Source organism: Schistocerca gregaria, chromosome 1, assembly GCF_023897955.1.
Source record: "Schistocerca gregaria isolate iqSchGreg1 chromosome 1, iqSchGreg1.2, whole genome shotgun sequence".
Classification (NCBI taxonomy): domain Eukaryota; kingdom Metazoa; phylum Arthropoda; class Insecta; order Orthoptera; family Acrididae; genus Schistocerca; species Schistocerca gregaria.
The window spans coordinates 360,099,816-360,118,279 of NC_064920.1; the positions used below are offsets into that span (position 1 = coordinate 360,099,816).

The 18,464-nt window shown below is 38.8% G+C and overlaps 1 protein-coding gene across 5 annotated transcripts in view; it reads right to left on the reverse strand.

The window, feature by feature from the left end:
• LOC126346074 (leucine-rich repeat serine/threonine-protein kinase 1) overlaps nt 1-18,464 on the reverse strand; it is a 365,038-nt gene that overhangs the window by 128,615 nt on the left and 217,959 nt on the right. For all 5 annotated transcript variants that reach the window (XM_050002156.1, XM_050002155.1, XM_050002159.1 and 2 more), the window contains 2 exons: nt 11,864-12,000; nt 1,600-1,753 (listed from right to left, as the gene is read on the reverse strand). In XM_050002156.1, the coding sequence (XP_049858113.1) occupies nt 1,600-1,753; nt 11,864-12,000 (291 nt within the window). The remainder of the gene's footprint in view (nt 1-1,599; nt 1,754-11,863; nt 12,001-18,464) is intronic.

An 18,464-nucleotide genomic window follows, 5' to 3' on the forward strand; every position in this document is an offset into this window, starting at 1 on the left:
CTTGAATTTCAGTTAAACAGCATTCATGACATAATGGACTTAGGAGAAAAAGTGAGGGGTGGGGGGTGGGGGGTGGGGGAGGAGGAGGAGGACGAGGAGGTATGACTGATAGCAGCACAGCGTGGAGGATGCCACTGGATGGGTTGGGTGGAATGGAGATGGGTGCAAAAGTGAGATGTTAGTTGAAAGCTACAACAAACATGCAATAGCAAAGACAGAAAGGCCACTGGAAAAGATGGGAGAGGCCATTGAGGCCTTACATAGTAAGGACAAGCATGACTGGTAAGTGACGAGGAAAAGCCACATTAGCTATGGAAAAGAAGAGAGAAGCAGGACAAATGCTGGCAGTGGGCGAATGTACAAGTGAATTTGTCCCCTTCTGGATCCGTCGAGGGAATAGACTTCTCACATAGGCTGCTCACAGGAAATTATGCCCTTTATTTGGCACAGCAGCAATTTCAGTATTGTCCTGCATTCAAATTGGAAGTGAATATTTGCAGAATACTGCCAAAACAGACTCTCAAAATCATCCTCTGTTCCTTCCTCATAAACTTCTTACTGAGCTCCAGAAAGGGACCATTAGAACACACTGGTGCATGAATCTCAGTGCCTATTCCCAGCAAAAATTAACATGGCTGTAGTATACCTGTTCATCATTATCCCCAATTCCCACAAGAAATTCTCCTACTATCAGTGCTGCTGAATAGCTTAATCACAACAGTATTTCACCATTTGTATGTGGCCAAAGAAGACTCAGCAAAGGTCCCTGAAACAACATCCAGTTTTACTGTGGGAGAGTGACTGTAGTAGACCTTGAAAAACATGGTCTTGCTATACAGTAGATACATTCATCTGTATTTCATCTAAGGACCCAAATGTATCAGTTGAAAAGAAAGAAAAAAAACGCTTTTCTGTGCTAGAAGATAAGAAATAAGTGTGAAAAATCAAGGTAGAGAAGATCTTCATTTCTAGAAGTGATCATCTAAATCTCCATGGGTTCCAACACAGCACAATATGCTGTTAGTTTGGTCCAGTTCTAGGCTGTTAAAAGACTTGGCTGTACCAAAAAATTTGTGTCTGTACTAGGGAGTTTCCCACACTCATCTCGTTGAATGTTGGCATGTGTTACACTTACCCACACAACTCAAAAACATAGCAGGAAGGCATGAAAATAATTGTAATAAATCTATCAACATGAAAATAAGTGAAGTTTTCTAAGCAAACAGTGTTATATGTGGCATAAGTTCAATAAGAGTTTTTACAGTTTATTTCCTGTTTCTTCACTCCAACTGGTATTTTTGTTAATAACCACCAGAAATAGTTCAAATTTTCTGGTATCAAAAACAGCAATTTCACAGTCTCACATCCTCTTGTATAAATTTCCATGAACACCCATGACTGTTGAGTTAAATGAAATTCTAAGGAGTAGTTGGGAGAGAGAGAGGGAGAACACAATAATAATAAAAGAAGTATATGATAGTGACAAATTCAGAACAAAGCAAGTTGATAAAATATGTACAAACACAGTTAAAAGCAATATTAGTCTATTAAGTGAATACCGATCTATTTGCGAACAATCCAATTCTAAAGAATACATACCTTTACGCGGTATGCTTTGACTCTAAATTTCAGTAGGAGATCAACCATTTTGTAGTTTCCAAGAAGTGAAGCAACGTACAACACATTCTGGCCTGTTACATCACGCATATTAATGTCAAAAGGCATCTCATATTCCCATTCACCAGTGTGATCCCTAAAGGATATATAAATAAGTATATAAATAAGTACGCCAATTTTACTAAACACTAAAATAATGTTTTTTTTTTTACCATATATGAAACTAACTTACAAGTATCTATGGCTCACAACATTAAAACTATGTTGAGACTCTTCTATAGGAATCTTTACTTACATCTACATTGCAAATATTCCTTTATTTCCTAATGTGAGCCTCTTGTTCTTAATATGTATACAGAATGGTATTTGTTAGCATATGAGATAAACAGAAACTTACTATGAATTCAATCTGATAGTAACTGGCATCTGTGACAGCAATTAAAAATACAGTTCCTGAGATTTTGTAACTTCATTTTAAGAGTGATGGTGCCATTTTTGTGAGGAAAAAGCTCCATCTTCAATGTCAAATTTAGATACATCACCTTGTGTCATCTATCAGCTGATGTAGTGATCATGCAGCTGATACCACTGTCAGGTACCACTTTGCTCACTTTTTTGAAATTATTACTTTCATTGATCTTTGGGCTACTGTTTAGTCTCTGGCATATAGTGAAAGCTGCTATGTTTTATCAACAATGCAAACTACTGCAAAAACTTAGTCAAATGTAGACACGTTCAAGTACTCCTGGGAAGCACAAAAAGAAATGAACCTCAACAACTTGGGTTGAGAACTACATGACATTATATGATCGTAGACACATTGCAGAATAAAATTCTAATGACATCATAAAAAAATGCTCTGCATTAGGTCATCCCTGAGTAAAATTGAGAATTTGTTTGATATTAATCTTGTTTTTTCTTCATAATACAATTTTAGAAGAATATATCTAAACAGTAATTACAATTAAATCTTTGCATAACTGTTTTAATTAGTTCCACTTCTGGTCACTGTATAAAATTTCATGAAAGTGAAATCCAAGTAATTTGGAAAAAATGGATACAAATGCATGAATTTAATCACATTTCCAAGATGAAGCTCAGAAATGTTATGGAAGAAAATGGATAGTTAAGAAGTGGAAGACCATAAAATGCAGTTTTCATTATTCTAGTAACTGTATATTGATTGAGCTTATCTTCTTCTTACTCATTTATGGTTTTCAAAGTGAAGCAGCCTCTCCCTTGATGGACTAGGAATTGCAAATCATGGCACTTCATCACATAACATACTTTGAGTTACCAGCATTTACTTTATCCCCAATAGCAATGTAGCCAGCACTCTCTGGCCCAAGGTCAATTGACTGAGCAGCAGATTCCACCATAGTGTTTGTAGTACACCCTTTTTTCTAGTTAATCAATAACACCTCACAACACTGCCAGTGACAAAGGTTATACTGGAAGTTCACCTGTTGTGCTAGTGCTGCAATATCAGCTCTCATTGTATATTTAACTTATGCTGAGGCATTAGCAACATTTGAACACAATTTAGTTTGTCCTGATTTTGGCCTTGTCTTTTAAACAAAACACCAAGTTGATACCTCTTTTAATCACTGCCTCATTGTGTCCTCCCAACCTGGAATTCCCAGTTAATAGCCAGTTCTGCTAGGAATTTTGGTAGGAAATAAAACAAAATATTATATAATCTGAAAACTGTGTCTGCCATAAAACTGTGCCTACAAGACAAACCATGAATAAGATACAAGGAGACGTTAACATTAATGAAAATAGCATTGTTTTAGGGAATATTCAATAGTGAAACTAAGTTTTACAACATAAATGATTCATGAAGCACTATAAAAAAAAGCAATTCCTGTGTTACTGTAACTGACAAAAGGGAAAAAAAATGAAGGGGAAGCTGTGATTTATCAAAAATGGAGTTGACAAACAAGCAATCAAACAAACAATTAGGAAATTTCGATTCTGTCTATATACTGTCACACACACTCCAGAATTGAGTACCAGTTAGAAGAGTAAGTTTGCCAACAAGATCTAACACTTCAGACTGAAAGAATGTTTATTATCTACACAAGAAAAGTTCTTTTCCAGCTGAATTGCCTGCCTCAGCAGTGAGTCCTCTCATTTATATTTTCACAAGAGTTTGCTAGCAAATTCCAACATCCCATAAATAAGTTAGTCTCACAACATTCCAGAAATCACTAATGTTAAATGATGAATAATTGCAGGAGGCAAGCAAAAATTGAAACAGCAATCTGCACAGCACCAGCGATTTACTATAATCACCATACCATGGCGAATGACAAACAGAACAAAGCACACAACACAAGCCTTACTTCCCCTCAATGCAGAACAGCTGCCTGCTGTTTCAAAGTGTACCACAGCTTCCTAATCATCATTTTCCTCTGTCTTGGATTGCTCACTACTCACTTGAAACACTTTTTTTTTCAATATCATTTCTGATGAACTAGGTCACTGAAATCACAATCATATCTAATACACCTGCTGCCTGTTCCTCCCAGCCATCAGACCTCCACAACCTTCTCTTCTGCTCTCCTCCTACACACCCTTGCCCACTGCACCTGATACAACCCTTTATCCTATTCAAGCTTCAGTGCTGCCTGAATGTAACCACCAGGAACAATGTAATCTGCATGTGTTTGAAAGCTTATAAATATGCTTAGTATTGTTTATCTGCCTAGCAATGACTCAATGCTGTAACTATGTGGTGAGTCGTCATCTTTAATACTTCCTTTACCCACATATAAATGTATGAACAAGTAATGGCTGTAGTAAAATTTGGCTACCATGAACAATGTGCCAAAAAGGGACAGGTGAAAGACAGAGTTGCTTATTATCACCACTATAATTCAGTATTACAACGGTGCAGGCATTAACATTCAAAGAGAGAGTATTTACATGTTTGAGTTTTGAAAATGAAATACTGGTAGAAAGTGATGAATAGCTGATAGAATTAACCAACAGAAGTAGTGTCAAGAAACAGTCAAATAAAACTATTTATTTAATACAGTGAAAATCTAGAAACAGGAGAGAATCAATTGAAAGTATCTGTATGACTATGCTGTTGTACAAGAGGACATATGGACAGTGGGAGCACCACAGGAAAGAAGAACTGAAGCCTTCAACAAAATGTATGTATCATCAAATCATAAGGGTATCTTGAGTCAAAAGGGAAAGAAATAATGAAGTGCTGCAATGAATTGGAATGAAACTAGATCTATGAGATATAATAATGAGGAGGCAAGAAACCTGGATTAATCATACTCTAAAGCATAAAAGATGGCTAATTAATGTAGGTAGATACAGTGGAGGGATTTAACTGCAAAGGAAGACCGAAGCAGAAATACATCAAACAAATGAGGAAAGGTAAAAGATACACAACAGCTATTACCACCTGAAGCAATTGGCTTCGAACAGATAACAATGGAAATGGCTACTGCAAAGCAGTCCATGGGTACACATACATACACTCCTGGAAATGGAAAAAAGAACACATTGACACCGGTGTGTCAGACCCACCATACTTGCTCCGGACACTGTGAGAGGGCTGTACAAGCAATGATCACACGCACGGCACAGCGGACACACCAGGAACCGCGGTGTTGGCCGTCGAATGGCGCTAGCTGCGCAGCATTTGTGCACCGCCGCCGTCAGTGTCAGCCAGTTTGCCGTGGCATACGGAGCTCCATCACAGTCTTTAACACTGGTAGCATCGGCGAGGACCATTCGCAACCGTCTCCATGAAGCTGGGCTATGGTCCCACACACCGTTAGGCCGTCTTCCGCTCACGCCCCAACATCGTGCAGCCTGCCTCCAGTGGTGTCGCGACAGGCGTGAATGGAGGGACGAATGGAGACGTGTCGTCTTCAGCGATGAGAGTCGCTTCTGCCTTGGTGCCAATGATGGTCGTATGCGTGTTTGGCGCCGTGCAGGTGAGCGCCACAATCAGGACTGCATACGACCGAGGCACACAGGGCCAACACCCGGCATCATGGTGTGGGGAGCGATATCCTACACTGGCCATACACCTCTGGTGATCGTCGAGGGGACACTGAATAGTGCACGGTACATCCAAACCGTCATCGAACACATCGTTCTACCATTCCTAGACCGTCAAGGGAACTTGCTGTTCCAACAGGACAATGCACGTCCGCATGTATCCCGTGCCCCCCAACGTGCTCTAGAAGGTGTAAGTCAACTACCCTGGCCAGCAAGATCTCCGGATCTGTCCCCCATTGAGCATGTTTGGGACTGGATGAAGCGTCGTCTCACGCGGTCTGCACGTCCAGCACGAATGCTGGTCCAACTGAGGCACCAGGTGGAAATGGCATGGCAAGCCGTACCACAGGACTACATCCAGCATCTCTACAATCGTCTCCACGGGAGAATAGCAGCCTGCATTGCTGCGAAAGGTGGATATACACTGTACTAGTGCCGACATTGTGCATGCTCTGTTGCCTGTGTCTATGTGCCTGTGGTTCTGTCAGTGTGATCATGTGATGTATCTGACCCCAGGAATGTGTCAATAAAGTTTCCCCTTCCTGGGACAATGAATTCACAGTGTTCTTATTTCAATTTCCAGGAGTGTATATGCATTGGGTGCCACTACCCCCCCTCCCCCCCCCCCACCACCATCAACATTACCACCACCATCCACATGTGTGTGTGTGTGTGTGTGTGCACTGGAGCTCAAGAAAGGATTGATTCCAAAAGTTAGCAAGTCGTCTTTCCCTTTCGTGTGTGCCTGCTATTCAGTAAGTGGTCTATTTTACTCCTAAATTATTTACTTTCTGCTAAGTAAGTGTGGCAAGAAACAGATTTCCTGAGCAGTGAGGCTTAAACATTCAGCAATGAGAGTGAAGACACTCAGTGTAAATGCACAAAGTTGAAGAGTTTTGTATAACATATCTTAGACAGGTGTTCGTTGAGGAAAATTGGAGGAATGAGAAAAACCTGCTATAGTTTCGCAGTCATGTTAGAAAGCTGCTCCAAAACCAACACATCAAAAACCTTGTAGACAGACAGAAAACTAAATGAAGCCAAACTTAAATGTAAGGAGAGCTAAATGTGAAACATTCAAAGAATTTAGAAAAAGTAAAATGGTACCTAACAATCTGACAAAAAATTAAAAAAAGTTTCTGCTTGATGTTAAATACGTGAAGAAGTGAAACCCATTTTCCAGACACTAAGAGACCATAATAGCATAAAATCGAAGAATGAGAAAGAGATGCCAGAATATTAAATTCCTTTCTCCAAAACTTAGTGCTGTAGGACAATGTAGCTACTCCTTTCATTCATTGCATGAATGCAAAAAGGATCGGTATCAAAATATTGGACCAGAAGATAGAAAATCTACTAAAATTGCTGAATAAAGGAAGGTGATTGGACCTGATGGCATAACTGTAAGATCCTACATAGAGTATGCAAAAGAATTTGCTCCTCTTGTAACAGTGCTGTAATGTAGATCTCTGGAGTGTCAAATGGTTTCCAAATGGAAAAATGCTAAGGCAATCCCATTTCCAAGAAGAGGTGTTGAACAGATATACCCAACTACAGACTTATATCAGTAATGCAGAATTTTGGAAATGTTTTATACTTGCTTATTATGACCTTCCCTGAGACTGAAAATCTCCTCTGCAGGAACAAATATGGATTACAATTGTATGAAACCCAATTCATCCTCTTTAGCCGTGAGTCTCAGAAGTCACAGACATCAGCAACCAGGTTGACGCTTTGTTTAATGTCTTCCAGAACTCATTTTACACAATTCTGCACTATCACCTAATGCACAAAATAGGAGCATGCATAATGTAAGACCATCTTTGGGATTAAATAAAAAAGTTTGAAGCACATAGAACACAACATATCATTTTTAACCGAGGGAAGTAATCAGATATAAAAGTAACTTTGGGTGTACTGTGAGGGAGTGTTATAAGACAATTACTGATCACAGCATTCATAAATGACCTAGTAGATAACAGTGAAATCATCTTGAGGCTGTTCGAAGGTGATGCTGCTGTAGATACAGAAGTCATTGCATCTGCTGGTCTGTTACCTGCTAGCCAGAGATAATATGCATGTGAAGTAATGCAGGAGTCAATACAGTACTCCCTGTTGCTTGCTAGATTCACTGGAGTAAACTTTGGCATGACAGAAAGCACTGAAAAAATCACTTTTTTTTTGAGTTGATGTTTGTTATACACACATATTTCACTTGCAGAAATACATCAGGTTTTACTGATGCTTAGCAAATTGCTGAAGACCTGTTGTAAACATTTTCTCAATAAGGAATAAAAAAGGAAATAAAGTAATTCCCAATGTCTGTGCATGTGAATGCATTAAATACTTACGTTTTCATTTCATGAAAGAAAGAAAGTGTTTTCCAAGCTTTATATTAGATGTGGTGCATATTCCACCCTACCTGGTGTTTTGGAATAACTAGTAATTATTAATCTCTTTCGTAAAACCAAACCTGCACTTTGGCAAAGGAGTTTCACTGCACTTTGGCAAAGGAGTCCCACTTCATATATTAATTTCATTAACTATAATTAATTGGGCCAATGTAATATTTATTCAACAGACTATCACCAGGGAGTAAAGCATGCATGGTTCACGTACCACAATATAGTATAACTATTACAGTGAAATGTAGTAAGACCAACAGAGGATCAACACTTGATGTACGGATAAGGCAGTTGGCCACAAATGTAGGCAAAGTACTTAGTACTGCTCATCAATCACAAACCCTTACTAGGTACCACTGATGGAAGAAATAGACAAGATCTAACAAAGAGCAGTGTGTTTCATCACACATTCATTTAGTTAAGTATGAAAGAAACACAGAGATGCTCGTCCCACTCCAGTGGCAGAGGCTACTAGAGAAGTGTAGTTTATCATGGAATGGTTTAATGTTAAAATTCTGAGAGAGTATGTTTCTAAAAAGAGTCAAGCACTACATATATATTGATTCCTCTCATGTATATTTTGTGAAAAGCCACAAACTACAAATATAAAATTAGACAGATCTGAGCTCACACAGAGGCTTGTCATCAACCATTCCTTCCTTGAGCCATTTGAGACTGGAATAGGTACAGTAGTTAAAGTGCCAATGGGTTTACCGCAGTGGCAACACGGTTCCTGTCAGATCGCCAAAGTTAGGCGCTGTCGGGCTGGGCTAACACTTGGATGGGTGACGATCCGGTCTGCTGAATGCTGTTGGCAAGCAGGGTACACTCAGCCCTTGCGAGGCAAACTGAGGAGCTAAACTGAGGAGCTACTTGATTGAGAAGTAGCGGCTATGGTGTCAGAAACTGACAGACGGCAGAGAGAGTGGTGTGCTGACCACTTGCCCCTACATATCCACATCCGGGGATGCCTGTGGGCTGAGGATGACATGGCAGCCGGTTGGTACCATTGGGCCTTCACGCCCTATTCAGGCAGACTTTAATTTAGTTAGGAGTTAAAGTGGCACACCAATAGCCTTGCACCACACACCATAAGATAGCTTGTAAAGTACTGACGTAGTTGCAGATTTATATGAGGATCTAACTGTACCTATAAGTCACAGAAAAAAAAAAAACAGTTGTTCCACTATTTATAAGCAAAAACAAGTACTCAATTTGTGACAATATGCAAAAGTAGCCTGCACCAGTACCACTGAAAGAAGAAAGCAGAACCGCAGATTTTGAGATGCAATACGATACAACTTTTGCTGTGGTCGAGGCGATGAAAAACTATGCCTGCTTAGTGTGGGACTAGACTGTGCTTTACCTAGATGTATTCAGTGGCTGGCAGTGTGAGATGGCCCGCCATTGACTTGTTTCGACCCTTCAAAATACATGGAATCTTGGCTGCTTCATGGGCAGCATTCCATTATGGGCTCCAACAGCAAGGAAAGATAGAAAGGAGGGACAGACAATGAAAACCTCTTAAAGCTTTGGACAGTTCTGTAAACTTTATGCTAAGATGCATTTAAGATTTTTTCCCTTTTCCAGTACTTTATAGTTCAAATTTACATGGATCACCTTACCGTAATTTAGTTTTTTGTAACACAGCATAAATTGAGAACACTTAACTTAATTAATGTAAGGTGTAATAAAAGATTGTTGATGGTGCATATCAGAGTTTTATTTTTTACAAGAACAAATGTTATATTTATACTTTTAAAATATTCAGAAAAGTGTTAAATAAAATTTTAAGAAGTCTAAATTTCATCAATATCCTCTGGAAGATCACAGTACACCCCCCCCCCCCCCCCCCTTTTTGAATTTTACAAATCAAGCACTGGTGAAAACTATAAAATTACAAAGAGACATCATGGTTAACAGGTACTCACCGCCAGGAGATGAAATTCACTACTGTCAACAGACTCATTTAGAAGTGTAAACATGTCCTTAACTTTTGGAGCACTGATTTACATATGTCTGACAGCAGTACTGAAATTTCAGCTCCTGAAACTAAATACTGGCCAGCCATAATGTCTCCCTGTCTCTCTAAGTCAATTTCCTTTCTTATGTATTGTTAATGACAACAATCTAAAGTCATTATGACTTTCATCATCAGAAAACAATGTTTTTTTTTTTTTTCTTACCTGGCTTGGTATTTTCATATTGCATACGGTAAATACATTGTTGCGTTCACATATTATTTTTACAGATCACTATATTTTCCAAACATCACTTTTAAGTCATTATTTTAACACTGATCAATCTGTTGCATCCCTGAATTATTTATAAAATCCTTTCTGTGTGCGGCATAATGCACGCCATAGACTAATTTCATCCTTGTTTTGTATGTACATATACTTGAACCACATCAATTTATTTTCCAAGAGTATTTTTCATACATCTCATAGTTTCAGAAAAAGAAACAAACAAAAAGCGTTTGGGATGGGAGAGGTATCAGCTGTACTTTAGTACGTCCCAGTGTGTTTACAGCAATGTAGATTTCCACATACTGGTAGTTTATGAAAGGCAACAATGCTTTTTTGCTGCAACAACTTTCTTTCTTTATTAACCTGACATAAAATGATTATCTGCATAGCAGTAACAGAAAAAGGGACATATAGTCCTCATGTTTTATATCTTTCAGTAGAGGTGTAACTGTACCAGTTTAAGAAATTGATCAATTGCAGACATCCAAAATGTTGTTACAATTTTCCTTTCATTTCAAGTGAAATAAATAGCATCTCAGTGGCAGTCTTAGAAAGGACACAAGGAGGATGAAGGAAGAAATAGAACAGTGAGAAAGACAAGACAGAGGATGGAGGAAGGATGAGAGATGGAGTCAACAAAGAGATTGTCGGTGGCGTGGAAAGGAAAATAAAAGGTGTGGAGGAGGTAAGTGAAAAGTATTAAGATTTATGTTTAATGGTGGGGGAAATTAAGAAGAAACAGAAAGGGACACGGAGGGTGAAAAGGTAAAGGGCGGGAGAGAAAGGAGTGTTCACTTGACAGTAGTGTATAAGAAAAGCTAACACAGAAAAACTAGAGAGAGAAAGGGCATATAAAAATGGTCAATTCTCGTATTAGACACAATGATCAGTAGGAGGTGGGAATAAAAAAACGAACAAGAGAGTGAACATAATAATAAAAGTAATAAACATATGAAAACTAATAAAAATAACTACAATGTGTCAATCAACTAGTGTTCGATGACAGCACACAAAATCTTGTAATGTGAAACCTCAGAGGTCACCAACTATCATCTAAAAGGCATTATTAATAATCTAAATGTAAAAAGTTGTTTTACGATTACAAATGAAAACTATCCACAAGAGCAAAACTGGTACAACAAAATCTATAATCAATATGACATACATTAAATGTGTTATCACGAACAGTCACTAAATTAAAGGATGCTGTTCACTTTTATTTGATGATAGATGACATTTCAACTTTCCACTGGGGGAAAAAAACATTTTCAATCTCACACAAAGACATGTTCCAAATGCTCTTTTCTGTACTGAGTGAGGATTATTGCCAAATGCATATGTAAGTGATACCAGATAAATTAAGAATTAATACTTCATTGTGTCACTTTGCCTACAAAGGCAACCCCGACACTTTCTTCTCAGCATGATCACATATATATATATATATATATATATATATATATATATATATATATATATATATATATATATATTAAAATAAAACACACACACACACACACACACACACACACACACACACAAAGAAATACAAATAGTCACCTGAATTTTTGCATTATGTGTGGGGGATATTGGTATTTAAGTAGAAGTTCCATGACATGTGTATGTCCATTAATGCAGCACGCATGTAGAGGCAGCCATCTTTCCACTGTATATTGTTTGACCAGCTCTGGGAATTTCTGCATCAAAACAATTAGTAACAACACATCAGAAAACAAGCTCATCTTGAAGATAAGAAATAAATGACACTGATTGCAGATACTGTCGAATAATTTTTTTCTCCTTATAAATACTTTATATCAAAATCACATAACAAAAGAACAAACACCAAAAATTTTATTTGCAATCAGTGAGCCAAAAAATTACAATGAATATGTCTGTTGGCATTCACAAGTCATGATGAAATCTACAATTTCTGGACTGTTGAGTTATACCATTCTTCAAACCATCTCCAGTTCAATATTGTGTCCATGTTGTTGGGATAATCTTCAGGAACACCTGCATTGACTCATTTGTTCTGGGGACACAGTCAAAAAACTGTATTGAGTATAGCAAGGAAACCATTTTTTACTTTCATTTTAACACAGTATAATACAAACAGATGGTTGCACATTAGGCTCTCAATGGACCCAGAATATACTCTGCTGTTGGTCCATGACTGTAACCTTGCATTCTATTCTGGACCTGCTTGAAGTTCTTTATTTCATTCTCCCATAAAAATGTTGACTTTAGCATATTCTTTCAAAGTATTATACTTATTCAGCCTCTTACTTTTGTGGCATATGGTGCCTACCTGAGTAAAAGAACATCACTTTGCCTTACTTGGAGATGCCTTCATCGGATCTGTGTCTGAAACATTGTCTATGGATCTGTCCTCATACCCATTAACCATCAGCCGTATCTCAAGTAACCACTCCTGGCTTACAGACTTAGCTTATGAGTTACTTTGAAAGACCTTGAGTTCAGCCCTTAAAAATACCAATTTACATGCTTTTGTCATCCCAATACCTGTCAGTGCTTTCTACAATGAGATGACAAAAGTCATGGGATACCACCTCATATCATGTCATGTCTCCTTTTGCCTTGTGAGATGCAGCAACTCAATGTGGTATGGACTCAACAAGTCATTACACAGCCCCCTGAAGAAACATTGTGGCAACCTGCCTCTATAGCCATCCAAAATTGCAAAAGTATTGCTGGTGCGGGTTTTTGTGCACAAACTGACCTCTTAATTAGATCCCATAAATGTTCAGTGGGATTTATTTTGGACAGTCCAGGTGGGAAAACCATTTACCTGAATCGTCCAAAATATTGTTCAAACTAACAGCAAACAACAGTGGCCCAGTAACATAACGCATAGTCAAGCATAAGAATTCCACCATTGTTAGGAAATATGAAGTCCACAATTGGCTGCAAATGGCTCCAAGTAATAGAACATAACCATTTCGAGTCAATGATGGGTTCAGTTGGACCAGAAGACCCAGTCTACTCCATGCAAACACAGCTACCACCAGCTTGCACAGTGCCTTGCACACAACTTGGGTCCATGTCTCCATGGGGCCTGCACCACACTCGAACACTATCACCACCTCTTACAAACTGAAACTGGGACTTATCTGACCAGGCCACAATTTCACAGTTGTCTAAGGTCCAACTGATGTGGTCACAAGCCCATGCAGATGATGTCGTGCTGTTAACAAAGGCATTTGCATCAGTCATGTGCTGCCAGAGCCAGTTAAAGCCAAATTTCATCACACTGTCCTAACAGATATCTTCATTGCATGTCCCACATAGATTTCTGCCGTTATTTCATGCAGTGTTGTTTGTTTGTTAGCACTGACAACGTTATGCAAACACCACTGCCCTGGTTGTTATGTGAAGGCCATCAGGCCCTGTATTGCCCATGGTGAGATGTGATGCCTGACATTTGGTAATGTCAGCACACTCTTGACAATGTGGACCTCACAATACTGAATTCCCTGACAATTTCCAAAATTGAATGTCCAATGCATCTAGCTCCAAATACTATTCCGCATTCAAAGTCTGTTAATTCCTGTTCTGTGGCTATGATCGTGTTGGAAACCTTTTCACCTGCATACAAACGACAGCTCTGCTAATGCAATGCCCTTTTATACCTTGTGCATGCAATACTACTGCCATTTGTATGTGTGTATCACTATTCCATAACTTTTAGTCACCTTGGTGTGCATATATCCTTTGTCCAGAGGTTATCACAGGGTCTTCCTACAGCTACTGTATGTCACAGTCTGATGCTTTATCTGAATCTACTGAACGCTGCGCATTACATTACTGGTCATTTTATATGAAATATGATACTTGATACCACTATTTCTCTGTATAGATAAAATGAAAACACAACCTCACACATAATAATTGGTTGATAATCAAAAATACTGAATTTTGTTCATTCTTGTTCCATTATAATGTACAGAATACTCCTTTTGTTATACAGTATCTGTAACTGTGTACCAGTTATAACACACACACTTAACACGAAAGTATATTCGTAAACCACACATTAAAGTACAGGTGGAGATCAACTGTCTGCTCCTCTTTAAACACACACACAACTTGAGCCTCTCCTGGTGTACAAAATGTTCAAAAAATTTACAAGAATGCAAGCGGGTGACGTCTTTAACAATTGCTGATATTTTGAGGTGCACACCCTGTCATTTTGAAGGTACAAATGCAGCAACAGAGGATTATGCAAGGAAATTTAAAACCTAGTAGGTATGCTAGGCATATGCAGTTTTGGAGTGGACATTGGCTTCCTAAATCTACATATAGTCGGAGGTCCTTTAAAGCTCACACTAATGGAGCCTTACATTCTGGCTGGATTGTCCTGTCCATATGGGTCGATGCAATGTTCAAATGCAGTTACTTCCTTTGAGGCCTCTTGATCATCAAATACATCTTCACATTCCTTGTATTAGAAGGACTCATTGTAGTTCTTTGCCTCACGGCTAAGATTTCCTGCAAAAGACATGGATGACATCACTGCACTTTTGACTCCTTGGTGGAATCTTATAACTCTTGCCTTCTTAGGCAGTGTCTTACAACTGACGCAGAATTTGAAATAGGCCTAAGTAGTGCTTTAATAATTTTTCTGATAGCCTGATCTTACACACAGGTGAAAAAAAAAATCATATTAGATCACCTGCGTTGTCGGTTACAGGATGGTGCCTGGTGCTATAATGTTTACAATCCTTATAATGAGCATTCAAGAACCATGGGATGTGTCCTTGCTTGAATTCTGATGATGAACTGTTTGACATAATATTTGTCAGGTTGAAACAGAAACAAAGTATATATTCAACAATGGATTTCAGGGTGTCGACTGTGGCTCAGGAAAAATGGAGTGAAAATGATAATTTCTTGCTTTGCTGTGTATAAGAATATTAAGACAGGCAGAGTCATATCCCAGTCTCTCTGCCCAATGTCACTGTGCACCGAGAGCATATTTCTCAATGCCTTATTAAAAAGCTCTGTGAGACAATTATCTACAGATGGTACCCAGTTGTCATCTCATGGATGATGACGATGCATAGTGAGACTACTACTTTTGTTTGTATAGGTTCACATCTGCTGTGAATTTCTTTAGCTAATTTCATCCTCTTCGGCATTTCAAGCTACATCCCACTAAAAATTGTTATGCATAGTATATTCCACCCATCAGCATATCCGCATGGGGTATCAATGTGTGATGGTGTCACTAATAAGAGTATTGCATAATTATTCCAACCAATCACCCTTTTGGGTCAATTGTCTTACCATCTACCAGAAGTAGGTTTCAGCTCATTCGTTCAAAACAGCTTCACAGAATCCTTGTGTTTGGCACCAGTTGTAATTGCATGACTTTCATTTCCCACCCAGCAAATGTCAGTCTCCCCATATTATGATAGCTTGTTCAGGAAACTTATTCATGTTATTCTCCATGTTTTCTCTGAAGTGCTCCGCCAGTGTGGCACCCGAGGCAAACATTTACTAATCATGTGTGCCCCACCTTTGATGCTTACTTTTATCGTGATTATTTCACATTTGGACTCTGTTATAACATCACTAGACTGTTTCGAGTTCTTTACGGCAAATAATATGCTGCTAACATAAGCGGATAGCCTAACTTTCTGATATACGAGGGTCATCCGCAAAGTAAGTTCCGTTTCTATTTCTATCTATGGCAGCGCTACAACTGCACTTCAGCACATGCGCGGCAGTTACTCTGACTCAAGGAGAAGACATGTACACCATTTTCAGATCGCTACTGACAACGTGTGCTTTGTAGTGCTTCTTTATAATGTCAGCCAGAATTGAAAAAACTGCCATGTGTGAAATCAGATCTGTGATTCGTTTTGTAAATGCAAAGAAAGTTAAACCAAAGGAAATTCATTGGCAAATCTGTGAGGTTTACGGACAAAATGCTATGAGTGTTTCAATGGTTAGAAGATGGGTCAAATTGTTCAATGAAGGACGTGATCAAGTGCACGATAAAGAATGACGAGGACACCTGTCGGTGGTTGCTGATGAACTGGTTCACACAACTGAAGAGAAGATTAAGCACAACTGTAAGTTTACACTTAATGCCCTTGCTATGGAAGTTCCATAAATCTCATGATCATTAATTCATGAAATAGTTACTGAAATTTCGAAAAGTTTGCTCACGTTGGGTACCCAAAATTCTTACTGAACAACATTAAAAACAACTGTCGGGTAGAGCACTTCAGTTTTTGACATGCTACAATGAAGAAGGTGATGGTTTTCTTTCTCGGATAGTCATGGTGGATGAAACTTGGGTATTGTATGACACCCCTGCAACAAAACGGCAACCAATGAAATGGAGGCACACTCCATCCCCAACGAAGGTTAAGCCTAAGCAAATCTTGACATCTCAAAAAGTCATGTGCACCATTTTTTGGGACATGAAAGGCATTTTGCTGATTTATTTCTTACCACGAGGCCAAACAATCAATGCACATGGCTACTGTGAGACCATAGAAGAAATTGCAGTGCGCAATACAGAACAAGCGCTGAGGATTACTGTCAAAAGCTGTTGTTCTTTTCCACAATAATGCCCGATCTCACATGGTGAATGTGAGCAAACAACTCTTACAGGTATTTCACTGGGACGCATTTGATTATCCTCCATAGAGCCCGGGTCTCATTCCAAGAGACTTTCATCTCTTCTTACACCTAAAATCTGTCCTTGGTGGTCAGCACTTCAACGATGATGACAAGCTGAAGGAACCTGTTACCACATGGTTGAATACACAGGCAGCAACCTTCTATGAAGAAGGCACACGCTACGACAAGTGCCTATAAAATTTTGGAAGCTATGTAGAAAAGTAATTTAACAGTTGTATTTTTGTACAATAAATATTTTTTTCTGCATCTGTACACATTTGTTTTATATAACCAAACAGAACTTACTTTGTGGACATACCTCATATATTTCAATCTACATTTAGAATTTTGTTGTGATTGATGTCTAGTTTCAGCCAGTTTTCTGTTCCTAACACCATGTGAGCATTATTACTTTAATAAGTAATACTAATCCTGGGATGTTACAATGGACACTACTACAATTCACTAATGTCACATTAACATTCTTTCTTTCTGATATGGAAGGATAAAAGTTGTGCTCTGAGAGTAATGTGATTGATTCCTCTCTGCTTTTGGCGGACTGATAATCACTAACTTTCAGAGGGAGTTCCTCTAACCTAAAAAGAAGCCGTGTCCACACCTCATGTAATCACAATAGTCTTTGAGTCTCAGAACACAATCATCTTAAGTTGGAACTGATAAGCATCCAGTATTCACCAAAAACAATGCTCCATAATCAACTAGTGCCTGGAAAGGTTAGTCATACGTCGATCATGAAAGATTTTCATCTGTGTCAGCCTCACCTTCATAAATGGTCATCTCATTTAGTTTTAATGATTTCAGGGGCTGGGGATGCAACTAAAATCTCTGTATGGTGACAGAAAGGAAGGAAGGAAGGATGGAAGGAAGATTGAGTTTAACATCCCATTGACATCAATGACATTAGAGATGGAGCAGAAGCTTGGATTGGGTCAAGGATAGGGAAGGAAATCAGCGTGCCCTTTCAAAGGAGCCATTTGCCTTGCGATTTATGGAAGTCACAGAAAACCTAAATTTTGATGGTCAGACGTGGGTCATCCTCCTGAATGCAAGTCCAGTTTGCTAACCACTGTGCCATCTCACTCGCAATATATGGTGACAGGAAATAACTGTGGCACATTGGAGAGCGACATTGATCAGTATATGGTGATAGGATTTGAAATGCATGTCAGCTGCAGTCATCAGCAGCTCCTTGGTATGCACAGTGTTGCCCTGTTTGATGCCTTGGGGCATAAATTTCATCAAATACTCGCCTGCTTTCTTTATGGTAGTGTTCAACAAACCCATTTTTCTGTGCATGATAAAACTCGCAAGAGCCAGCTGTATCTGTGTCACTGAGAGCCTGATGGCTATGGCATAAACCCAATGTTTCTGACACCATTTCTTGTTTTATTACTTGCCACCTTAGCAATGCACGGTCCTGATGGTCTTCCATGACTGATACCTGTACGGCATTTGGGAATCTGTTGAACGTCTTTCACCAGAT